Source organism: Trichoderma breve, chromosome 1 (genome assembly GCF_028502605.1).
Source record: "Trichoderma breve strain T069 chromosome 1, whole genome shotgun sequence".
Taxonomy (NCBI): Eukaryota; Fungi; Ascomycota; class Sordariomycetes; order Hypocreales; family Hypocreaceae; genus Trichoderma; species Trichoderma breve.
Window position 1 is genome coordinate 2954029 of NC_079232.1, and position 18924 is coordinate 2972952.

Here is an 18924-nt window from a genome sequence, read left to right on the forward strand (position 1 = left end):
GTCCGCCTTCCCTCTCCATTTCCAACCTCCGACAGCTTTCCCGAGATAGACGGGCGGACGAGACGAAAGCAGAACAAGGCCAATTACTCTACACACGCTACTTTACGAGGCGATATAGTTACAGCGAATCTTTTAATATTCACCAAAAGAGAGAGAGCAAAGAAAACAATATATCACAATGCTCACCACGGCCCCTCACCTGCGCATTCGCCGCCCCTCTCCCACGACGGCAGAATTCACCGTCACGACGCTGCCGCCGCAGACGCTACCCCTACGCCTCCTCTGGCTCCTCCTCCTCTTCCTGCGCATCTCACTGTCCATCACAATGTTGCTCATCCTCTACGCGCGCTGGGTCCAAGAGCGCAGCCGCAGCTGCTTCGGCGCGCAAGCTGCACCGCCAACAACCTCGCCCTCACCACCGCCGCTGCTCTCGCTGGACCGCATAGTCTTTGCCCTCGATGCCTTTCAAGGAACACCTGCCGGTGCGATACTGGCTAAGATCGCGGCGACGGTGTCTCTACCGGTGCTGCTGCCTGTTGCTGTGGCAGTCTTTTACGCGCTGAGTTTGAGGGTGCATAAGCAGGAGAGCTTGTTGGTTTTGAGGGGGTTGGGCGTACAGACTTGTGAGAGCCCGGCGACGTACTTGGCGGGGGCGGCGACGCGATTCATTCCGACGGAGAAGATTCAGGATATTCTGGTGAATGAGGCGTTTCGCGGGTTTGAGGTTAGGTATTATCTTGTGGTGGTGGTGGAGGGGGAGGAGGATGTCGTGGTTGTGTTTCCGGGGTTGTTGCCCAAGAGGAAGATTGTCGAGACGGTATGGAGGGGGGTGAGGGAGTGTTTGTATGAGGGGAGAGGAGAGGATAGGGGGTTGGCGAGCGACAAGTGAAGTTGAAAAGTAGATGTGCTCATGAGATAATGCCGTTTTATTTACATGTTGGCGCTTATAGAGAGCACTCGGCATCATATTTCCAAGGGTCATGTATTCCTGAATTAGAAATCTATATACCCCTCTTGATTTTTATATATTCATTTCTTCATTTATTTAGATTTACTCATCGGCCATAGGGGTATCGACGTCTTGCTCCTTGTTGGACCTGAACCCCTTTTTCGCCCTCATGTCCTCTGCGTCTACATATCCCTTTCGCTTCGCATACTTGTCATTCTGCTCATCCGCAGACTCCAGCAGCTTCATCTTCATAACGCCGGGATACTTGCCGCTCAGCCTCCCGCCGTTGCCCCCTTCAAAGACCTTTGTGCTGTTCGCGCTGCTAGCCGGCGCCGCCCTGGCTGCCGTGCTGCCATTATTGCCCTGCTGCGAGACGTGCTGCAGTAGCTGGCCCGCGAGGATCTCGTCCATCTTGCGCTCACGCCACATCTGCCAAGTGTCGTCCATGATGCCAAACTGGCCGAACCGCCCGCTTGGCCCGTCGTCGCCGACGTACACCCACTGCAGCGCATCGTCCTCGCGATGAGCCGCCGTGGACTGGCTCAGGTCGGACGGGAAGATGCAGTCCCAGAGCACCAGGGGCACCTCGTCGGCCATGACGTAGTTTGGGCGGCGCGGGTTCCTTTCCACGTCGAGCAGCTCGCTCACGAGCGACGGCTGCTCGAGGCCCTGGCCGACGAGGAAGAGCACGGCGACCATGTGGCGGATCTGGTGCCACAGGAAAGCAGATCCGCGAACGTGAAAGTAGTAAACCTTTGGGTACACTTCGCCAGAGTTTAGAGCCAAGTCTTCAGGGGCGAAGCCAGCGGCTTTGAGGTACGGCAGGGCAGAGGCCGCATCCTTGACCTCGACAATGTCCGACTCGAACATGCGACGCTTGAAGTTTGTGATTTGCTTGGCCGGGTCAATCTTGCAGAGATTGCGGAAGTCGTGCTCGCCCTCGTACCGCTTCGCTGCGTCGCGCATGGCCTCGATATCTAGCCATCCGGATTTCATAATCTTCCTGGTCCTCTGCTTCATGGGGACGCCTTCCACGTGAGAGGGCGTGGGGGCAAAGGCGGGCTGAGTGAAGAAGTACCGGTACTGACGCTCCCTACACGAGAAGCGGGCCGAGAAGTCTGGAGGCGGCGAGGGACACCAGGCGAGGATGCGGATCTCCTTGGGGAGGAGGCGGTTGAGAACGTGGGGATAGGATATCTCGTCGCGGATGTCGTCAAAGGGCTTCACTAGCTCCTCCTGCTGCTGCTGATTCTGATCTGCTCCGGATTCCTCTTGTAACAGCTCCCCTGGTGCGTCCTCGTTCTGGGCCGGCTCCTTGGGCAGCGGCCTGTTGCTGCGCACCCTCAGCCCAATGACCTGCCCAAAAGCACTAACTCCACGATCCGTACGGCCGCACTTTGAGTACTCGCAGCAGTCAAAATCAACAAGCTTCTCGTCCTCGGGAAAAATGAGGCACGCCTTGGTGAGGGCGTTCCACAGCTCCTCCTCGATGGACGGCTGGTTGCCCATGGCCTGGAACTCGAAGCCGCCGTAGTTTTTGCCCAGGTACGCCAGCTTCAGGGCAATGTACCGGGTGGAATACTTGGACGGGTCCATCTTCTTCTTGCCCTTGGGCTTCTTGACCGGCGGAGCCACTTCATCTCCTTCTTTTCGTGGCTGTTTGTGTTTCTCTTGCTGTAAAGAGGTTTGATCCTGCGTTGAACTGGGCACCAGAGATGTGGCCACATGTAGCTGCTGCTCCAACTCCTTGACCCTCTGAATGAGACCGGCTTTGGTCCAGTTGTTGTATTTCCCTTGATCAGACATCTTCAGCCTCCTCTCATGGACGAGAGCCAAGTTGTTGACGGTTGATAAACGGCAGTGAAAGTGAAATCCTTCTCTAGCCCTGCTTGGCCAGCTTGTTATGGCACCCCCACAAATCTTGCGGCCTAGATTCCCCTGGTGGAAAGGTCGCATGTAATGAGTCTGTGTAGAATATTTGATAATTTTATAGCCATTGGGGAATTTCTCTAGTTGCTTTAGATTTTTTCCATTTCTCTATTAATGGCCTAAATGGGTAGATTTTGAGTTGAGATGTGTGTGGCTTAGTGGTCTGTGAGATGTGGCTAGTGAGATAAGTAGCGCCACTCCAGTTGTCAATGCTATTACGAGTGTGGACTCAATCCGATGACATCTATCTCTCTTCTCTTCTCATCCTTTCTCCGACCCAATGCACCAGATCTTCCCCGGGAAGAAATGGATGATGAAGTCGTCAAGATACTTCTCGTAGGAGATGCAAAATGCGGCAAAACAACGTTTCTCTCGTTTGTAGCGACCCATCTCTTTATAGGGTAGTAATAAACACACACTGACGGACGGGCTTTCATCGCAGGAGAGTCAGCGCTGGCGAGAACATCAACCCGATCCCGCTGCTCCGTGACATTGACCAGCCGTACATATTCTCGGTCAATGTAGCGTCCAAGAGCCTCCGGTTTGAGTTCTACGATACTTCTAGTCCCGAAAACTGGCGCCTGCTGGATCCAGACGTCATTGTCATTTGCTACGATATCAGCCAGCGCCTGAGCCTTATTAACATGAAGAGATATGTTAGTATTTTTTATTTGTATTGCCCTGCTTTGCTATCTATCCTTTCCCCTGCAATCTCTGCTATATACAATTCATAATAATGGCCATTAGTGGATCAATGAAGTTAAACAATCCTTTTCCCGCATGGATTCCCTGCCGGTGGTGGTGATGGGGCTGAAGAGGGACTTGCGGTCTGAGAATGACCCGAATGGCATCATATACCCCCAAGATGCTTATCGAATGGCCCAAGAGATGAGAGCAGATCGTTATGTCGAATGCTCAGCGGTGACGGGAGAGCTGGTAAAGCCTGCGTTTGAAGACATCTGCAAGACGGCTGTCAAGACGACAACGGAGAAGGGTGGACAGAGCGAGGGTGGTTGCACGGTCCTGTGAGCATAGGCGAATTTCTGTTTGGAATCTCATATGAACATGTCGGAGTTTTTGTTTTTGACAGCTCATTCATCCAAAATAGATGAGAAGGCCATGACTTCGTCTGACCTGACGCTTGGGGGTTGTAATAATAGTGGCATTCAGGATATTTCATGACTCTGCGGCTTCATCTGCGGTGCCGTTGGTATCAGGCTGTGCCGCCTCAAACTGGCCCAAGACTTCCAGAATAATGGTCACCATCTCCTCTTGCTGCTCGTCGCTGAAGCGCTCCGACATCTCCTCGATGACGGTGTTGAGAGCTGCCACCGACGCTGGCCTAAGGTTGAGAATCATGACGACCTCGCCTTTGGAGAGCTCATAAGGACTTAGGCGTTCAAGCAGCTGGGAGATGCAGCCAGGGGTGTATGTGCTGGGCTTTTGACTCAGCGGATTGGGATATGACTGCAGATATTGAATGAGCTGAGGAGGAATGGTTAGTGATCAAAGGGCTGTTGAAAAGAGTCATCTCATGTCGAGCGGCAACGAACCTCTCTGACAACCGTCTCTAGATTGGGGGGGCCACGACGTTTCCTTTGCTTGTATCGATCTTTTTGCTGGGTAAGATGCTGCAGCACCTCATAATTGGAGAGTACGGCAGCCTGAGCTTCGACGACCTTCATGGTGGTGGTGATATATGCCTTGTTTCTCCGGCAAAGTAGAGCAACAAAACCTCCAACGAATGACTGTAGCTGTAAGACTCCGGATAGTACAATGTCTTGTATTAAATGATTCCCCTTTGAGTATTAGACAAGCCAAACAAAGCTCTTATTGAGCTGCCGTATCCAAATCACTGCTACACGCCTTGATCTAAGAAAAGATTGGACGACGCAAGCATTTTCTCGCGACAATCCGGCGGCCCAATCAGAGCGGCGCCAATTGCCCCTCCTAATATCTTGGTGCAGACCGCCAAACAGAAGGCCGCTAAAAATTTCCTCGCGTGGCTTGTGCTATTCAATACCTTGTACAGTGTGGAATGTCGCATTTGCACCATGTAGCGTCCAGCATGCAGCCTAGAATATCACATGCAGGGAATAGAACTACAAGGTACGGTACCCAGTAGAGGTGAGGGAGAGGGAGAGGTCGATGAGACGTAATGGGCATTTTAGAGTGCTATAGAAGTATGAATAGTTCAAATACTACCCCATGAGAGAGAGCTCTAGACATCATCTCAATAAGAAAGACGCTGAATCTCGCGAATTTTGCCATTGACTGGTGCCGAACGTGGACCAAGGTCTCCAAGTAGGCACTTGCACTAAGCTGCACTAGCCATGTTGAAACATGGCAACCCTGCATCTAAGTCGAGCTTGAGACCCTGGGAACATATCAAGCAAGGCAAGCAAATGCCTCACGAACTGGCCTTGTTGGAGGGAGGGAAAAAAGCATACGGCACGCCATCACTTACTTGTCTTCAGGTGTCGGCCGAGTATTATATGTGAATGTCGGTGTAATGATGGATATATGTACTATTTCGTTTGCCTGACGTCAAGCACGCCATGGTTCCAAGCTGGATCAACGCCTCTAGTTCCCGACCCGACCAACTGCAAAAGAGCCTTTCGTATCATAAAAATAGAGAGCAATTGCGCAATTCCCAGCGTCGTTCCCCCAAATAATACGCTGACAGCTCGCTAGGCCCGGTCCTCAGAAATAGTCGTCACCCTCCAGTGAGCGCTATTCATTCGAGTCCGTGGCTCAGCCAGTGGCGCCAACCACACTCGCCCATCCAGTTGTAGCATCTTTGGGGCATCTGATATCCTTTGTATGGAAAATGCCTTGCCCGATATTGAACACATGCACCTTCCATCACGGGCATATGTACAAGTACTGATAAATGACATGGAAGGATTCCATGGGATTGAACTGGGTTCTTGTGAAGCTACAGTTCCGGTACTCACTCGTCTCAGTGGATGTACAGTGTCCAACACAGTATACATGCACCTATACCACCTCTTCCCCCGCCTAGCACCAAGTGGAGGGGCGGCAGCGGGGAAGAAAGCCCTGCCCAGGTGCAGTTACAGCGCGTTTGGCCCTGTGCCAGGTTTTGCCAGGCTGCTGCAGTTGGCCTGAAATTGAACTGCATCTCGCTGAAGCCTGCCCCGACCCCACTCATGCACGTCTCGGCAACAGACGCAGGCCGGTATGCGGTAGGTCAATTTTTTTTCCCAATGCGCATCAGATTTTTTTTTTTTTTGAGTTCCGCCTTCCTGCTAGCCGTCGAATCGGCGTCCTGACTCAGAGCCTCTCACTCCTCTCTCTCCTCCATTTTTTCTTTCTTCTTTTTCTCCTTTCCCTCTTCTATCTCCCCTCTCCTTTCATTTTGATCATCATGCTGCTGTAGCATCTTTGCGCTGTTCTGCTGCTGCTGCCGCTGCTTCGAGGCTCTGCCATCGCCGCCTTGGTCTTTGCTCTGTGATTCCGTTCCGTCGCCTCCCGCATCTCCAACTTCGGCCGCAATCGGCAAAGATCTCTGGACCACGGCTTTGCATCTGACGTCGGCCTGGAACTCTGCTCCCCACTTGACGGACGGCGGGTCTGGCTGAAAAAACGAGCATCGCTCAAGCCCTCACGCGACCCCTCCATATCTCTGGAATTGCTCAATTGGAGACCTTCGTCTCGTCTTCAAGGCTCTTCTCTTGATCACTGCTGCGCTGCTTGACGCCGTCGCCATGGTCCGAAACATTGTCGTCCTGGGAGGCAACTCCCACCCGCAGATGACGGAAAACGTCTGCAACTTCCTTGGCATCCCGGCTTGCGACCGCATCCTGTCAAAGTTCTCTGGTGGCGAGAGTCGCTGCGAGATCAAGGACTCTGTCCGTGGCAAGGATGTCTACATCATCCAGTCTGGCTCTGGCCATGTCAACGACAACCTCATCGACCTCTGCATCATGATCTCGGCCTGCAAAATTGGCTCCGCCAAGCGAGTCACCGCCGTTGTGCCTCTCTTCCCTTACTCGAGGCAGCCTGACTGGCCCTATAACAAAGCCGGCGCTCCTCTATCAAGGTCCTCCGAGTCTTCTTCCAAGAAGGACTATACTTTCGAGAGCGTTCCTCCGACACCGCGGCCTGGCGGACCGCGAAGCGCCGGCCTCTCAAATGGGGTTAATGGCCTCACCGAAAAGCTCTCCAAGAACTCTGAGAATGGCCATCGAGAAGTTAACGGCGACTCGCTACCAAAGCGATCAGACACCCTCTCCAGCGTTGGCTCTAATGGAGTCTACCCCGACCTCACAAAACGAAGCTTTACGACTCACGATTACGAGAACCAGACCAACATCAACGGCTTTCGGCCTAAGCCTGGCTATAAGCAATGGGTGGCCCAGGCCGGCACTCTTGTTGCTGATCTTCTTACTTGCGCTGGCGCTGATCACATCATTACCATGGACCTCCACGACCCTCAATACCAAGGCTTTTTCGACATTCCCGTCGACAACTTATACGGCAAATTCCTCCTCCAAAACTATATCCAAACCCATATACCCGATTACAAGGAGGCAGTCATCGTCTCGCCCGACGCAGGTGGTGCAAAGCGAGCTACCGCTATCGCGGACAGCCTCAACATGGACTTTGCGCTCATTCACAAGGTAATATGACTCCATGATCTTCTTGTTCGAGACTCATTTTTTACCCCCTCTAGGAACGTCGTCCCATCAAGTTTACAGACCACCGCAACGCCAGCATGATGCTTGTTGGCGACATTGCCAATCGGGTCTGTATCTTGGTCGACGATCTTGCCGATACGGCCAACACCATCACTCGCGCTGCCAAGCTGCTGAAACGAGAGGGTGCCACTAGAGTTTACGCCCTCATCACCCACGGCGTCTTCAGTGGAGATTCCATTGCCCGCGTCAATGCCTCCGCCATTGACAAGGTCGTTGTGACCAACTCGGTCCCGCAGGAGGAGCATCGTCGTCTGTGCCCGAAATTGGAAGTGCTTGATATTTCGCCAGTCTTTGCTGAGGCCATCCGCCGCGTCCACCACGGCGAGTCTATTAGCGTACTCTTCCAACTGGCCTGAGTTGGACTGGATGGAGAGGCGCTAATTATGTGTTGATGGATCAGCCATGAATCTCGCGATGGTATCATTGCAGTGCTGATGAGGGAGCTGACGGAGACGGGCTAATCTGCTGGAGCGGTTGAGATTTCTGAGGGTCACTTGGTCTGGGCTGTCTTTTTTGGTGTTTTGCCTTTTCTACTTCTTCTCCCTCTCCCTCTTTCTCCTCCTCCCTTACTCCATGGATATGCCCCTGTGCTCTTGAGCTCGGTTTTAAGAACAAACCTTGAGCCTTCATTGCCACCTGGGGCTATTCATGGAAGAGGTGTGGCCGTTCTCTTGTTTTTACTGCCAAAAAGTATTCAGCTCTCCCTGCATCTACTCGGTTGGCTGTATAAACGAAACCCCTTGAAATGCCCGACCGGCCTCACACAATATCTCCGAGAAGATCTAAATGTGAGAAGTAAAGGAGTTTTATTTGCGGTATGAGCTTTGTTTTGGTTTTTTTTGACAGGGCTGCGCAGCTAGGCGCGTAGACCCTGTCGCCTACCATTTCACTATGGTATTTTTCTTTTGTTCTTTGCTACACAAATCATCGACAATACTGTCACCGAAGGAGCTGCTAGAGTGCTGTATGTACCCGTAGCTCTCTTCAAAAATATCTGGGAGGCTGCTTATTTTTCCACCCATCTTGGGCGAATATTGAGAAAAAACCATATAGAAAGTAAAATGGCATCGTAGACTTGAGGATTTCCGGGAACGTTTGTGTGCTTTGCGCGCCGCATGTGCTATTTTCATGTCTCGGCGACAAGGAGGGAAAACACATATCGTGTAAATATTTTTTGGATTCAATTGGCCGTAGGGAGTAAATACCACTTGAAAACCATAACAGAAAAGTACTTATGAAGAAAAAAAAGAATTGAATGAATTGAAAGATAAACGCTTTGATTTCTATTATATGTCATGTTGTGTGTATGTATGTGAGGCTGACTCCAGCATCTTTGCATGTGATTGACATGTTTGTGACTTGTGAAGCAGACGACAAAGTGAGATGCTCATTGACGCCGCCCTGATTAAATAGATAGCAGTGCGTCCTCTGTCCTCCTAATGGACTGGAAATAGAGAGAGAAATTATCTCCCTGAGCTGGTTGAATATGTTCATCGTATGTTCTTGTTACGGCTTCAAAAGTTTCTCTTATTGCACACAGATATGTTGGTGGTAACGCGTAAGATATTTTCTCGCTGAGCATTTGGAGTTGCTACGTCGCCCTTTGATGTCGGATTAAACTGGCCTCCTGAGTGCCTCTTGAAATTGGACCAGTAGTATATCGTTTCACAGCATTTTTAACCTCACCCGAGACGGTGAATCTGGGGTAAACCCACCTCCGTGATGGCGCCAATATTCACAGCATTTTTAATCTCTACCAAGACCTTTGCTTCCAGCCTTTTGGTAAGATTGATTACTATTCCGTGCCAAACACGTGTATACAAACCTTGGTTCAAAGCAAGACAAGACAAGTGGCAGAAAAGAGAAAGTCATCTAATGTGCATCCATCTATCTCAGCGCAATCTATATGTGTTTGCCTCCTGATTCATCATTCCTCATCACATCATATCCATCTGCTAAACCCATCGCTTTCTGTCGCTTATCCCCTCCAACAGTCGTAATCAGTAAAAAAAAAAAAAAAAAAAAAAAAAAAAAAAACCGACAGAGCGCATAGCAAAGTTACGCATCACCTTCAGCTGCCGCAGTTATCCAGCTGCCTCCGATCGTCGCAAGGTCTTCAGGGATCTGCCAGCCATGTAATCTTGCGGCTCGTTGGTAAGCATCGATTGCCTCGCCGATGCCGTAGTCATTGGTATCATTGGTCCCCTTTGCCGGATCCAATCTTGCTGGACGGTCCCGTTCTACCAATCCCAAGCGGACCTGCAAAATGACCTTTTCTATCGTCATCGCAGCCGACCAGCCTGAGTTTGTGAGCATCTCGGAACAAATCGCTCCCCCCATCGTGACATGCCCTCCTCCTCCCCGGGAGAATGGCAGGAATCTTGGCCGTACAACGCGAACAAAAGGCGGGGAGAAGGGAAAGTTGGCACCAAAACGAAATTCAAGCACGATGCTGGTGCACCCCTTCTCTTTCATGTCTTTCGCGAGTGGAAGGTCGACTTCGAAGCTGTGCAACTCAACTGTCCAATGGAAGATGTTGCTTATCTTGTCAAAGTCAATATACCACCCGAGAGATGCGAGGTCTTCGCGACGTTGAATCTCATGCATTTCCTTGATGGCGCGGTTTAGCGTTTTGAGTGCCGTTGGAGAAGTTGAAGCCCAGCTCGGAGCCGGGAGCTTGGGGAGAGACTCCAGATCTAGGCTGCCAGGCACAAAGTCAGTCGTGAATCGTGCGACTGAATTCTCATCAGGTAGCCTATGAGCATATGCTGTCGTATTGAGTTTGTGACTTCTCCTATCTGTTGAAGCAATCGATGAACTTCGGCGCTTAATTGAGCGCCTTACAACATCGTCGGCATGATTCTCTTCAGAATCCAGAAGAAATTCGTGATCCGTGTCGCCATGGTCGCTGTCATAGGTTATCTCCGGCGTTTTCAATGATCCACCTGGTTCACGGTCGCTGGCCATGTTTTTACTTTGGCCAAGGTGCCGACGGTTAGATGGTAGTGCTGATAAGGGGATCTGAACTTTGACATGGCTTGAAGCACAGAGCGCCCTCGTGGGCTGCTGGGGCACGTATCCCGTGCATGTTTCTGTGGGCTTGGTGGGAAATGGCTCTTGGATCGCTTCCACTGTCGGATCTACAGAGACGAATAGGTATCTGCACTGAATCCATTCGATTTGATTGACCACGTAGTGAGGTGCTGTTCTCACAAACTCATCGCATCGATTAACGACCTCGCATATGCTGATGGCAGAAAAAGGCTTGAGTAGGGAATTTGGCCAGTTGGTTTCCTATTGCATAGCAGAAGTCAGTCAAAGCTTCTGGTATGGTTGCCAAAGTGTAGGCATGGACTTACTACAGCATATGGCTGTTTCCTGCAGTAACCCTGGCTCACTGAAAAATCACTGCTCATATACACCCCATCTCCAAGGGAGCGCCCATTCTGGACAGTGTTGAAGTCGAGACCAGTTCGTATAATGCTATGCCAATTCTGAAGGCTGCTACCATGCCATGCAAAGATGGTAGGGAATTGTTTCTGTTCTCCTCGAGACTGTGATACGGCCATAATCTCTTTCATAAAAAGACGTTCTCGTTCTGGAGTCCCCTGTAAGAATCGAAACTGCATCCATTGAGGTTGCAACCCATTCACCTTGTGAGGGTTGGAAGGGTTGGGAGGGTCGGGAGGGTTGGGAGGCGCCGTGACTTGAGATTGAGGATCACCGGGCTGTTTTTCTGGCTTGAATAGATTCGGTACTGCGTCGTCCTGAAGAATTAGAGACCTATTCGAGGATATGATCCACTGCAGAAGGGTAAGTGAGTCCTTATCAAGACGACCCCACGAAGGAAGGCGCTGGCTTGGATTATCTAACAGATATGTCCTCATGTCTAAAACGGATGGGATTCTGCGTAATATCATAGCCAGAGCGACGGATCGGTCAGTATCGTTAAGATTATCAGTATCACCGGTGTACTGAAGAATCGTGACCTCTTTCCATTCCACTTCTGTATTCGAAACCTCTGTAGGCCGTTCGTTTTCCGGTAGAGGCAACACTCCCAACGGTGACGAAAGTGTCGAGAGGACCTCAAGTGTGTACAAATAGTCCGCAATGTGTGTTACTTTGCAAACGTGTCTTTCGTGATCTAAGTAACAGCATTAGAACCGAGATGTTGGATTCAACAGATTGTAAAAGGGCGAGTGATGCTTGGGCAGCAGAAAATGGTCAATTACTTACGTCCGTTGACTAGCGATGCCACTGGAATGTCGGCTTCCTCTCCGATGACTACCATGAGCAAATCACCGACTTTAATCTTTGGGCTCATCCTTGCATGAACATTTGGGTCGAAGCGGATCGTCTTGTTGTAGAAGCAGGCTTCGGCAACGGTCTGCACTGCCGCTTCACTACCATCTCCAGTGGGGACGCTCTTTAGACCTAGACCGACGGGGAAGTTTCGTAGACTTCTAGGGCTACCAAGGGCCGCAGCGAAGAAGCTAATCAGAATGTCAACGACATATGGGTTGCTGACGATCTCGTGCTCAATGCTTGCGCCCAATCCAAGAGTCGTAAACTGGTAAATGCACAAAGTTTCATGGCAGACGTAAGGTTTGAGAGCCTCGAACTCATCTTCTAGCCTTTTGTGACACACCATACAATATTTTGTACAGCGGGCGAAGCGGCGAAGTGCAAGTTGCATGGCGGTCACAGGAAGGCTGAAGTTCTCATCTTGATCCAAAGCATAGTCATGGCTTAATGACGGTATTGCATTTTCTGAAACAAGAGTGTCCACTGTAGCATTCTCGAAAACCGGAGTGTCTGATGTACCATTTTCGCCAGCAACTGCATTCCGAGAAAATTCACCCCTGGCGAGCGATCTGAGGCGATCCACAGCCGTGTCCCAGGATAAGCCCTCGCTCCGTCTTAACTTTAACAATGCTAAAAATTCATTATTCATAAGCATGTTGATTGAGTTGGACATATAAAGAGGCACAAAGCTTCCACTGGTATCTTTAGCCTTGTTGTTTGAGGTATTCTGGTTATCAAAAACAGCATCAGACACTGTCTTCAAGGCCAAGCGAGCAGTGTCCGGGGATGGCTTAGGCTTTGAACACTTGCCAAACCGGAACTGAGGCTTCCAGTCGTCGTCGTTTAATAATTCTGAAATAGTCGGATAGTGTGATGAAAATTTACACAAAAGAACTACATAATCGCGAGGTTCAAGGCCCCATGCTTCTAGAGCATGCTCGGGGATACCAAGTTTGTTTGCTCGGAGAGAGAGGGAGAAAAACTCAGCCTCGCGAATTGGCCCTCTGGGATAAATTCCCACTGAAATACCTGCTGATCGAGCAATGTTTAAATCTTTCTTTAGACGAGCGAACGAAAGTGGAGTGCCGCTAGGTTGGTCCAAACGTTGCCTGGCTGAAGTCGTGGAGAGAGAGTACTCGTTCATATGGTCCTCGTATAGTGATTCCAGCTCTTCCTCATCAAATGAGTCTAACACATCATCCGAGTCGGCATCTGATTCGGGACTTTCATCATCTTCGGCACCGGCCTCTACCTTGAGAAGAAGCTTCTCTGCAACAACTTTTATGATGGTCTGAACATCCTTATTTGCAAGAGACGCCGACAGACGTTCAGAAAGAGAAGAGACATCGACCATGGAATGTTCGGATTCTGTGAATATCATGACGCTTGAACTTTTTGGATAGGAATCGACATCTGGCTAGCTTTAACACCCAAAGTTCCAGGGTGGTGGTTGGGAATATTGGCACTTACCAAGGACCAAGATTTGGATAACCAGGGATGGTGTATCGTCATTGAGAGACCAGGTAAAGACAACCTCGCCATCTGAGTCTCCTTTTCGAATGTCTGATACTCCATTGATCTCAATCGCTTTAGATGCGGATATATCCTGGTTGAACTGTTTTAGGCCCATGATCGACGAGCTTCTCGAAGGCGCGACGTCTGACGACATGCAGCCATAAGAGGTGCGCTCCACTCTGGCGATCGGACCGTCGTCGATGCGATGCGATACAATGGCGAAGCGAAACCACGCTGGTGATGCCGTTGTAAATCTGTATTAATGTAGAGATAAAGAAATGTAGAGATGGAGATGGAGAGGCAAGAGAAGTAGAAGAAAGAGAAAAAAAGGATTGAATGCCGTCTGGTTCTGCGCGTGCTGAGTTTGCGTTTTCAAGAGGTTTGTCGCCGGGCTGGCGGCAAGTGGCGGCAGAAAATTGGAAGGTTGTGCCGGGCGACTCTTGGGGCCTTTTATATTCCGACGGTTGGGAGCAAAAGCGAGAAAAGAGAGAGAAAGAAGAAGAAGAACAAAAGCGTCGAAGAGCGTCAGAGAATCACAAACGGGTAGCAGCCAGTCACCTGTTCGAGCAACTGCATTTGGCCCTACATTAGCACTTTTCCGAGCCCAATGAGAGATGGAAACTGGACGAGGCCGCAAGCCTTGCTCTGGCTTGATTGATCAGTACTGGCATGACATTTGACGGAGCGAGAAGCAAAGGCCACATCAATACATTCAATCAAATTAGGCGGCACCATTCCATTACAAAGACAGTTGAGGGCAAAGTGACCATAGCATAGCTCAGCGCAGCAGCAGAGGGATAAGTAGCACCGGAGTCAGGTACTTACGTGCACCCAATGACCTCAACTATAACATCACTAAGTTCAAGGGCCAGTTGAGTTGCTTCTCTGGCGCAGAGGTGCCCACTGAACAGCCTTGGACGTATGCTAGTAGGTATGCTGCCCAACGGCATGCAGGATCCTTCACTGTTGCGTTTAATCTATCCGGAGGCCGACGAAGAATGAATCATTTGAATGCCGCTTGCTGGCTTGCAGGCTGGCCTGCAGAATCACAAGTCTGCAGAGTTACAGCAGAATAAATGGGAGGACCGCAGGTGATTCATAGAATGTTGGACGACACGCAGATAAAGTACCACCGAAGTGCCTCCAAGCACCCAAAAGTTGAATCTCAAGGCTGGGTCAACGAATCATCAATTGGAGAAAGATGGAAATACGAACTCGCCACAGCAGAAACAGAAACAGGGACTCAGCCTTGGTGGGGTGTCTGGGGCTGTTGCCTGCGATGGGCATGGCTGATGTGATGAATGGATCTCTGGCAGCCTGTGATTCGGTGCATCCAAGTCACGCAGACCTGGTACTTTTGGCAGCAGCAACTTCAATGGTACTCGTATCTAAGCAATGTGTTGGTTGCATGTGGTCAAAGTCAACATGGACATGTGAAGTTTGGTGTTTGGGCACTAAGGACAAGAACAAGGCTGTCCGGACGATTCATTCTATATCCAGTAGCGCATCTCAGGGTTCTAGGCTCAATACACTTTCGTGTGGCTTCGGCTGCTTGCCTATCGATGTCTCACAATCAATTGAACCCAAGACTCTGTCACTGATGCTAACGCGGGAGGTACACGGACACCACTGTAACCCCGCTAGGCGGTGGGGAGGCTCAGCGGAATTTATTTTAGTACGAGCCTTAACTTCAGCGTACCTCGACCCGAACGCGCCGATGCGCCACTTTGACTCTCAGATTCGCGCATTTACAGTGACATCCTCAAGCCGACGACGACGACAGCTTCGCACAATGGCCTCCACGAGCCGTCGGTACTCACAGTAGCCGGCGATGCTATGCCGTCCAGCCAGTCAAAACAGTCTCAAACTCCCATTAACACGTCTCAAGACTCAGCCACCTTTGCCACAGCTTGCCGATCTCGCCTCTGCCTGCATTGCATGGCCCTCTTCTAGACCAGATGCACGGGACGGATTGTGCAAGCCACCGATATGCTCAAGCCGTCTACTCGTACGCTTTGGGGCTGGCCGCTCTCTCGGCTTTCCCCTCGTCGCCTGCCCGCGCTGTTAATCTTGCTGTCTCTTTTTGCGCTCCTCCTGATTGGTAGCCTGACATGGGCTGTTCCAGCCTCACCGGGCCTTTCTGCATACGAGCACAACATCTCTCGCCCTCGCCCTCGCCCTAGTGACGCGCCTCCCAAGGAACCTGAAGTCTCCCACCCATCACAATCGCCACAGTCACCAACGCATCAAGAGAGCAGCGAATACAATGGCTCGTATTGGTTGGCCGACGAGAGAGGGCTCTCGACTCCCTATTCTAGCGCCATCACGCTTGATAATGAGCGGGTACTGCTCCCTCCGCTAAAGGCCCGACGGCCAATTTATTGTTACTATGATAAGACTATAAAGAAAACAAAAGACGAAAGAGATGCCGAGAAAGAGCTGCTACTGACATGGCGCCGTGCTTGGTGGGCGCAAGGGTTCCGTCCCGTTATCTTGGGTCCTGCTGAGGCCAAAAGCAATCCCATTTACGAGCAAGTGCGGAAAATGGCAGCATCATCTGAGCTGAGAGAAGATCTCATGAAATGGCTCGCTTGGGACACTGTCAATGGAGGCATCTTGTCGGAATTCACTGTCCTCCCCACGGTTCCACGACAGGATCCACTGCTACTGCTCCTACGACAAGGAGAATATGCCAACTTGACGAAATGGGCGGATTTGGACGACGCATTTCTCATTGGACAAGAAACCGACGTTCGATTGGCAATCCAGTCCATTCTGCTGAAAGAAGGTATAGACAAAGTGACAAGCGTCACTGCGGCTCTTTCAGATGATGCCATCACAGTAGACAAGACAAAAACACCACTTGCTTACTACAGCTCCAAGGCCATTGACAACAAGTATGCCCAAATCATCAGCAAAGGAAACAGGGCGGAAACTCTCCGCAATCTGAACAAGCTCATCAACTATCACCTTCTAGTTGCCTGGCAGAATACCTTTCCCGATGGCATTGAAGTTGTCAAGCCACACCCTCAGCATGCGACAGCTATGCTGGCCGGCGCCTTGAAGCTTGCCAAGTCTTTATCCTCTTGTCCTGCGTCTCCAATGCCATCCACATGCCCTCCTAATCTACCCCATTGCTTTCCATGCGTAGCGTCTCCCATGGCTGTTTCTACCCCTTCTCGCCTTCGCAAGTCTCCTCAGATTTTTACAATCGGCGTTGTCCCGCACCCTTGGTCCTTTGCATTGGTAGATAATCTTCGGGAGTCTATCAACGTCACCTGGATCCTAGATTCGCCTCGGGATTCGTGGCTGAGTACCGTCACCCTAGCGTATCTTGGTTCTGGAGTGTCTTCGAATCGCAGAGTTGTGCGGTTTAAAGAGCTTGTGGCTGACGAGGCTGACTCTATTCACTCCCTGTGGCTTTCGGCAGAGAATGGAGTTCCCAGTGATATGGACTGGTACTTTGGATTTACGTTGCCTGAAAAGTCCATGAATGATGGGAAATCTCGGAGTCCCGTTCCCGCTGATCGCTTGCCGAAAGAAGATGAGGAGCCAGACGTGCTCAATGGACCTGTTGCTTCGGACGAAGAGGTTGCCCGTGAGCGAGCTATACTTGACAGAGCCAAGAGTGTCATCATGATGAACAACAAGTCATTGAATAACGGGACCAAAGTAAGAGCCTCGCTCGAGGCCTGGAATATGGCCGACACAGAGGCATGGCGGTTTACAAGAGCCTTCAACGCACGACGCTTCTTGGAGCGTGAAGAGTGGCAGAAGGAGACATTGTCAACGTCCGGAATCGAAAGCAGTCTCAGAGCCCATAACTGAGAGCAGGGGCATTGATGAAACGAAGGCAACGTGAGTTCAAGATGTTGAAATTCTTATTTTTAATCTTCCTGTACATCCCCTTTCTCCCGCTGCCTGTTTTGCATTTGCATTTGCACAGGCAGCCTTCATGTACATATAATTTTAATCAGTTTCTAAACATGTGGTGAGCAATCCCAATCAATTTTTTTTCTCTTTTTCTTCATTTTCTCTTCACCACAATTGTAGTAGCCTTTTGGATGTTGAATCCTTATGAGCTACCAGACCTCCTTTTCAATGGCGCAATCACGATTGAATACAGAGGCCGTTAGCATTAGGCCTTAACAGTATCGCCGCCCATCTCTCCGCTCAATTCGCGCGATGTGATTCCGCGGCGTAGCAATCCGAAGCCACCATTTTCCGATAGAGAGTGTTGGTTATCGCGAAGCAATGCCTGCTCCTCAAGAAGCTCGTGGATGTGGTCATTGAGCCAGAGACCATCAAGTAGCTGGGAGGGCATGTCTTTGGCGCCAGTAATCACCTTCTTACAAGTGGGCTTACCGCAAAAGCATTCGAATGGCTGGGCCATGTTCCATTCAGTAGAAGGATAAAAGAACTGTGCGTATGAAGAATAGGGTATATCAGCTATACGATTAACCAAGACTAGGCAGGGGTTCCACTGACGGTGAGTTCATCTCCGGGCTGAAGACCCTTGGGTCCCGCCACAATCTTCATGTTTCGCATGTCAAAATGCTAGCAGCATTCATTTAGTTGTGAAAATTTTCAAAGTTATCCTGCTTCGGCTGTTCTACTTACAAGAGAAGGCTCGCACGAGTGGTTGATGTAGAGCAAGTCGCTGTTGAGGTTCAGATGCTGGTCTTTGCCCATCTGAACGGTAGCATAAGTAGGCTCGCTGGCCAAGGTGCAAGGAGGGAACTCCAATTTGACGAATAGGCCAAAGGGCGGCACGGTCACTTTGGACAGGCTCTTGGTCATGAAGTCGGCACCGCTGACGACGACGTCTTGGACGTCGGGGTGGGAGGGCTGCTTCCAGGAGGGCTTGAGGGGAGCCATTGCGAGTGCGTATGGGTCTAAATGAGGTGAAAGTAGAGAAGAGCGTTTAATGATTATGATGGGCTCAGTCTGATGGAATGACTGTTCTGAGGAAGAGTCGGAAGTGAGGGGATTACTGCTTCGTGATACTAGTTATGAACTACTAAGCTATCAAGCACAGTACGTGATGTGGTCAAACTCAATTTGCGTCCAGAATCCCGGGCCATCCACGAGCTATTTATAAACCAATCTTCTCTACACCATTTCCCCAGCCCCAAGCCATCTCCGGGCCTTTAGCAACACGTCAGTTTCAAGCCGCCTAAACCGCCCATCTGCCGCGGGCCGTTGACAGTCGATTCTGTTCCCTCTCTAGGATTACCGAGGGACCTTGTCAGCGGGCTCCACGCGGAAGTCCCGCTCTATATCTTCACCAGCCCATTGGATATACCAGTACACTACTAGGGCAAATAGCTCGTGACAGGGCGGCGGGGTAGGATTTTGACGGTTTGCTTGCGATCCATTTGTCCTTTGCTGGCATGATCGACTAGAGCCTATCAGATGCTAGTCCGTAACCTAAACTGGTAAAGCAAAAGGCGCGTGTTTCGAGGTTGAAGTTCCCTCCCTCTGGGGTTGTGGCCAATGTGAGAC

At 50.6% G+C, this 18924-nt stretch overlaps 8 protein-coding genes across 8 annotated transcripts; 4 read left to right on the top strand and 4 right to left on the bottom strand.

Moving 5' to 3' along the window:
- Nucleotides 1-178: 178 nt before the first annotated feature.
- Nucleotides 179-889, top strand: T069G_00907 (GPI-GlcNAc transferase complex, PIG-H component domain-containing protein; the record flags this gene model as incomplete). Its single annotated transcript, XM_056168117.1, has 1 exon — nucleotides 179-889. One exon carries the CDS (start codon nucleotides 179-181, stop codon nucleotides 887-889), a length of 711 nt encoding a protein of 236 aa, XP_056033433.1.
- A 162-nt stretch (nucleotides 890-1051) lies between these two features.
- Nucleotides 1052-2755, bottom strand: T069G_00908 (tRNA pseudouridine synthase domain-containing protein; the record flags this gene model as incomplete). The annotated part of the gene is made up of 3 exons (XM_056168118.1): nucleotides 1052-1952; nucleotides 2028-2623; nucleotides 2675-2755. 3 exons carry the CDS (start codon nucleotides 2753-2755, stop codon nucleotides 1052-1054), a joined length of 1578 nt encoding a protein of 525 aa, XP_056033434.1.
- A 429-nt stretch (nucleotides 2756-3184) lies between these two features.
- T069G_00909 (ras family domain-containing protein) lies at nucleotides 3185-3907 on the top strand (the record flags this gene model as incomplete). The annotated part of the gene is made up of 3 exons (XM_056168119.1): nucleotides 3185-3252; nucleotides 3321-3534; nucleotides 3626-3907. 3 exons carry the CDS (start codon nucleotides 3185-3187, stop codon nucleotides 3905-3907), a joined length of 564 nt encoding a protein of 187 aa, XP_056033435.1.
- Nucleotides 3908-4054: 147 nt separating this feature from the next.
- On the bottom strand, nucleotides 4055-4563 carry T069G_00910 (RNA polymerase rpb4 domain-containing protein; the record flags this gene model as incomplete). Its single annotated transcript, XM_056168120.1, has 2 exons — nucleotides 4055-4363; nucleotides 4432-4563. The coding sequence occupies 2 exons, from the start codon at nucleotides 4561-4563 to the stop codon at nucleotides 4055-4057; spliced, it is 441 nt and encodes a 146-aa protein (XP_056033436.1).
- A 2043-nt stretch (nucleotides 4564-6606) lies between these two features.
- On the top strand, nucleotides 6607-7955 carry T069G_00911 (phosphoribosyl synthetase-associated domain-containing protein; the record flags this gene model as incomplete). Its single annotated transcript, XM_056168121.1, has 2 exons — nucleotides 6607-7521; nucleotides 7575-7955. The coding sequence occupies 2 exons, from the start codon at nucleotides 6607-6609 to the stop codon at nucleotides 7953-7955; spliced, it is 1296 nt and encodes a 431-aa protein (XP_056033437.1).
- A 1702-nt stretch (nucleotides 7956-9657) lies between these two features.
- T069G_00912 (poly(ADP-ribose) polymerase catalytic domain-containing protein) lies at nucleotides 9658-13534 on the bottom strand (the record flags this gene model as incomplete). Its single annotated transcript, XM_056168122.1, has 5 exons — nucleotides 9658-10354; nucleotides 10439-10893; nucleotides 10959-11743; nucleotides 11836-13317; nucleotides 13375-13534. 5 exons carry the CDS (start codon nucleotides 13532-13534, stop codon nucleotides 9658-9660), a joined length of 3579 nt encoding a protein of 1192 aa, XP_056033438.1.
- A 1874-nt stretch (nucleotides 13535-15408) lies between these two features.
- T069G_00913 (uncharacterized protein) lies at nucleotides 15409-17247 on the top strand (the record flags this gene model as incomplete). Its single annotated transcript, XM_056168123.1, has 2 exons — nucleotides 15409-16474; nucleotides 16571-17247. 2 exons carry the CDS (start codon nucleotides 15409-15411, stop codon nucleotides 17245-17247), a joined length of 1743 nt encoding a protein of 580 aa, XP_056033439.1.
- Nucleotides 17248-17557: 310 nt separating this feature from the next.
- On the bottom strand, nucleotides 17558-18297 carry T069G_00914 (uncharacterized protein; the record flags this gene model as incomplete). Its single annotated transcript, XM_056168124.1, has 3 exons — nucleotides 17558-17839; nucleotides 17908-17976; nucleotides 18040-18297. The coding sequence occupies 3 exons, from the start codon at nucleotides 18295-18297 to the stop codon at nucleotides 17558-17560; spliced, it is 609 nt and encodes a 202-aa protein (XP_056033440.1).
- Nucleotides 18298-18924: the final 627 nt, after the last annotated feature.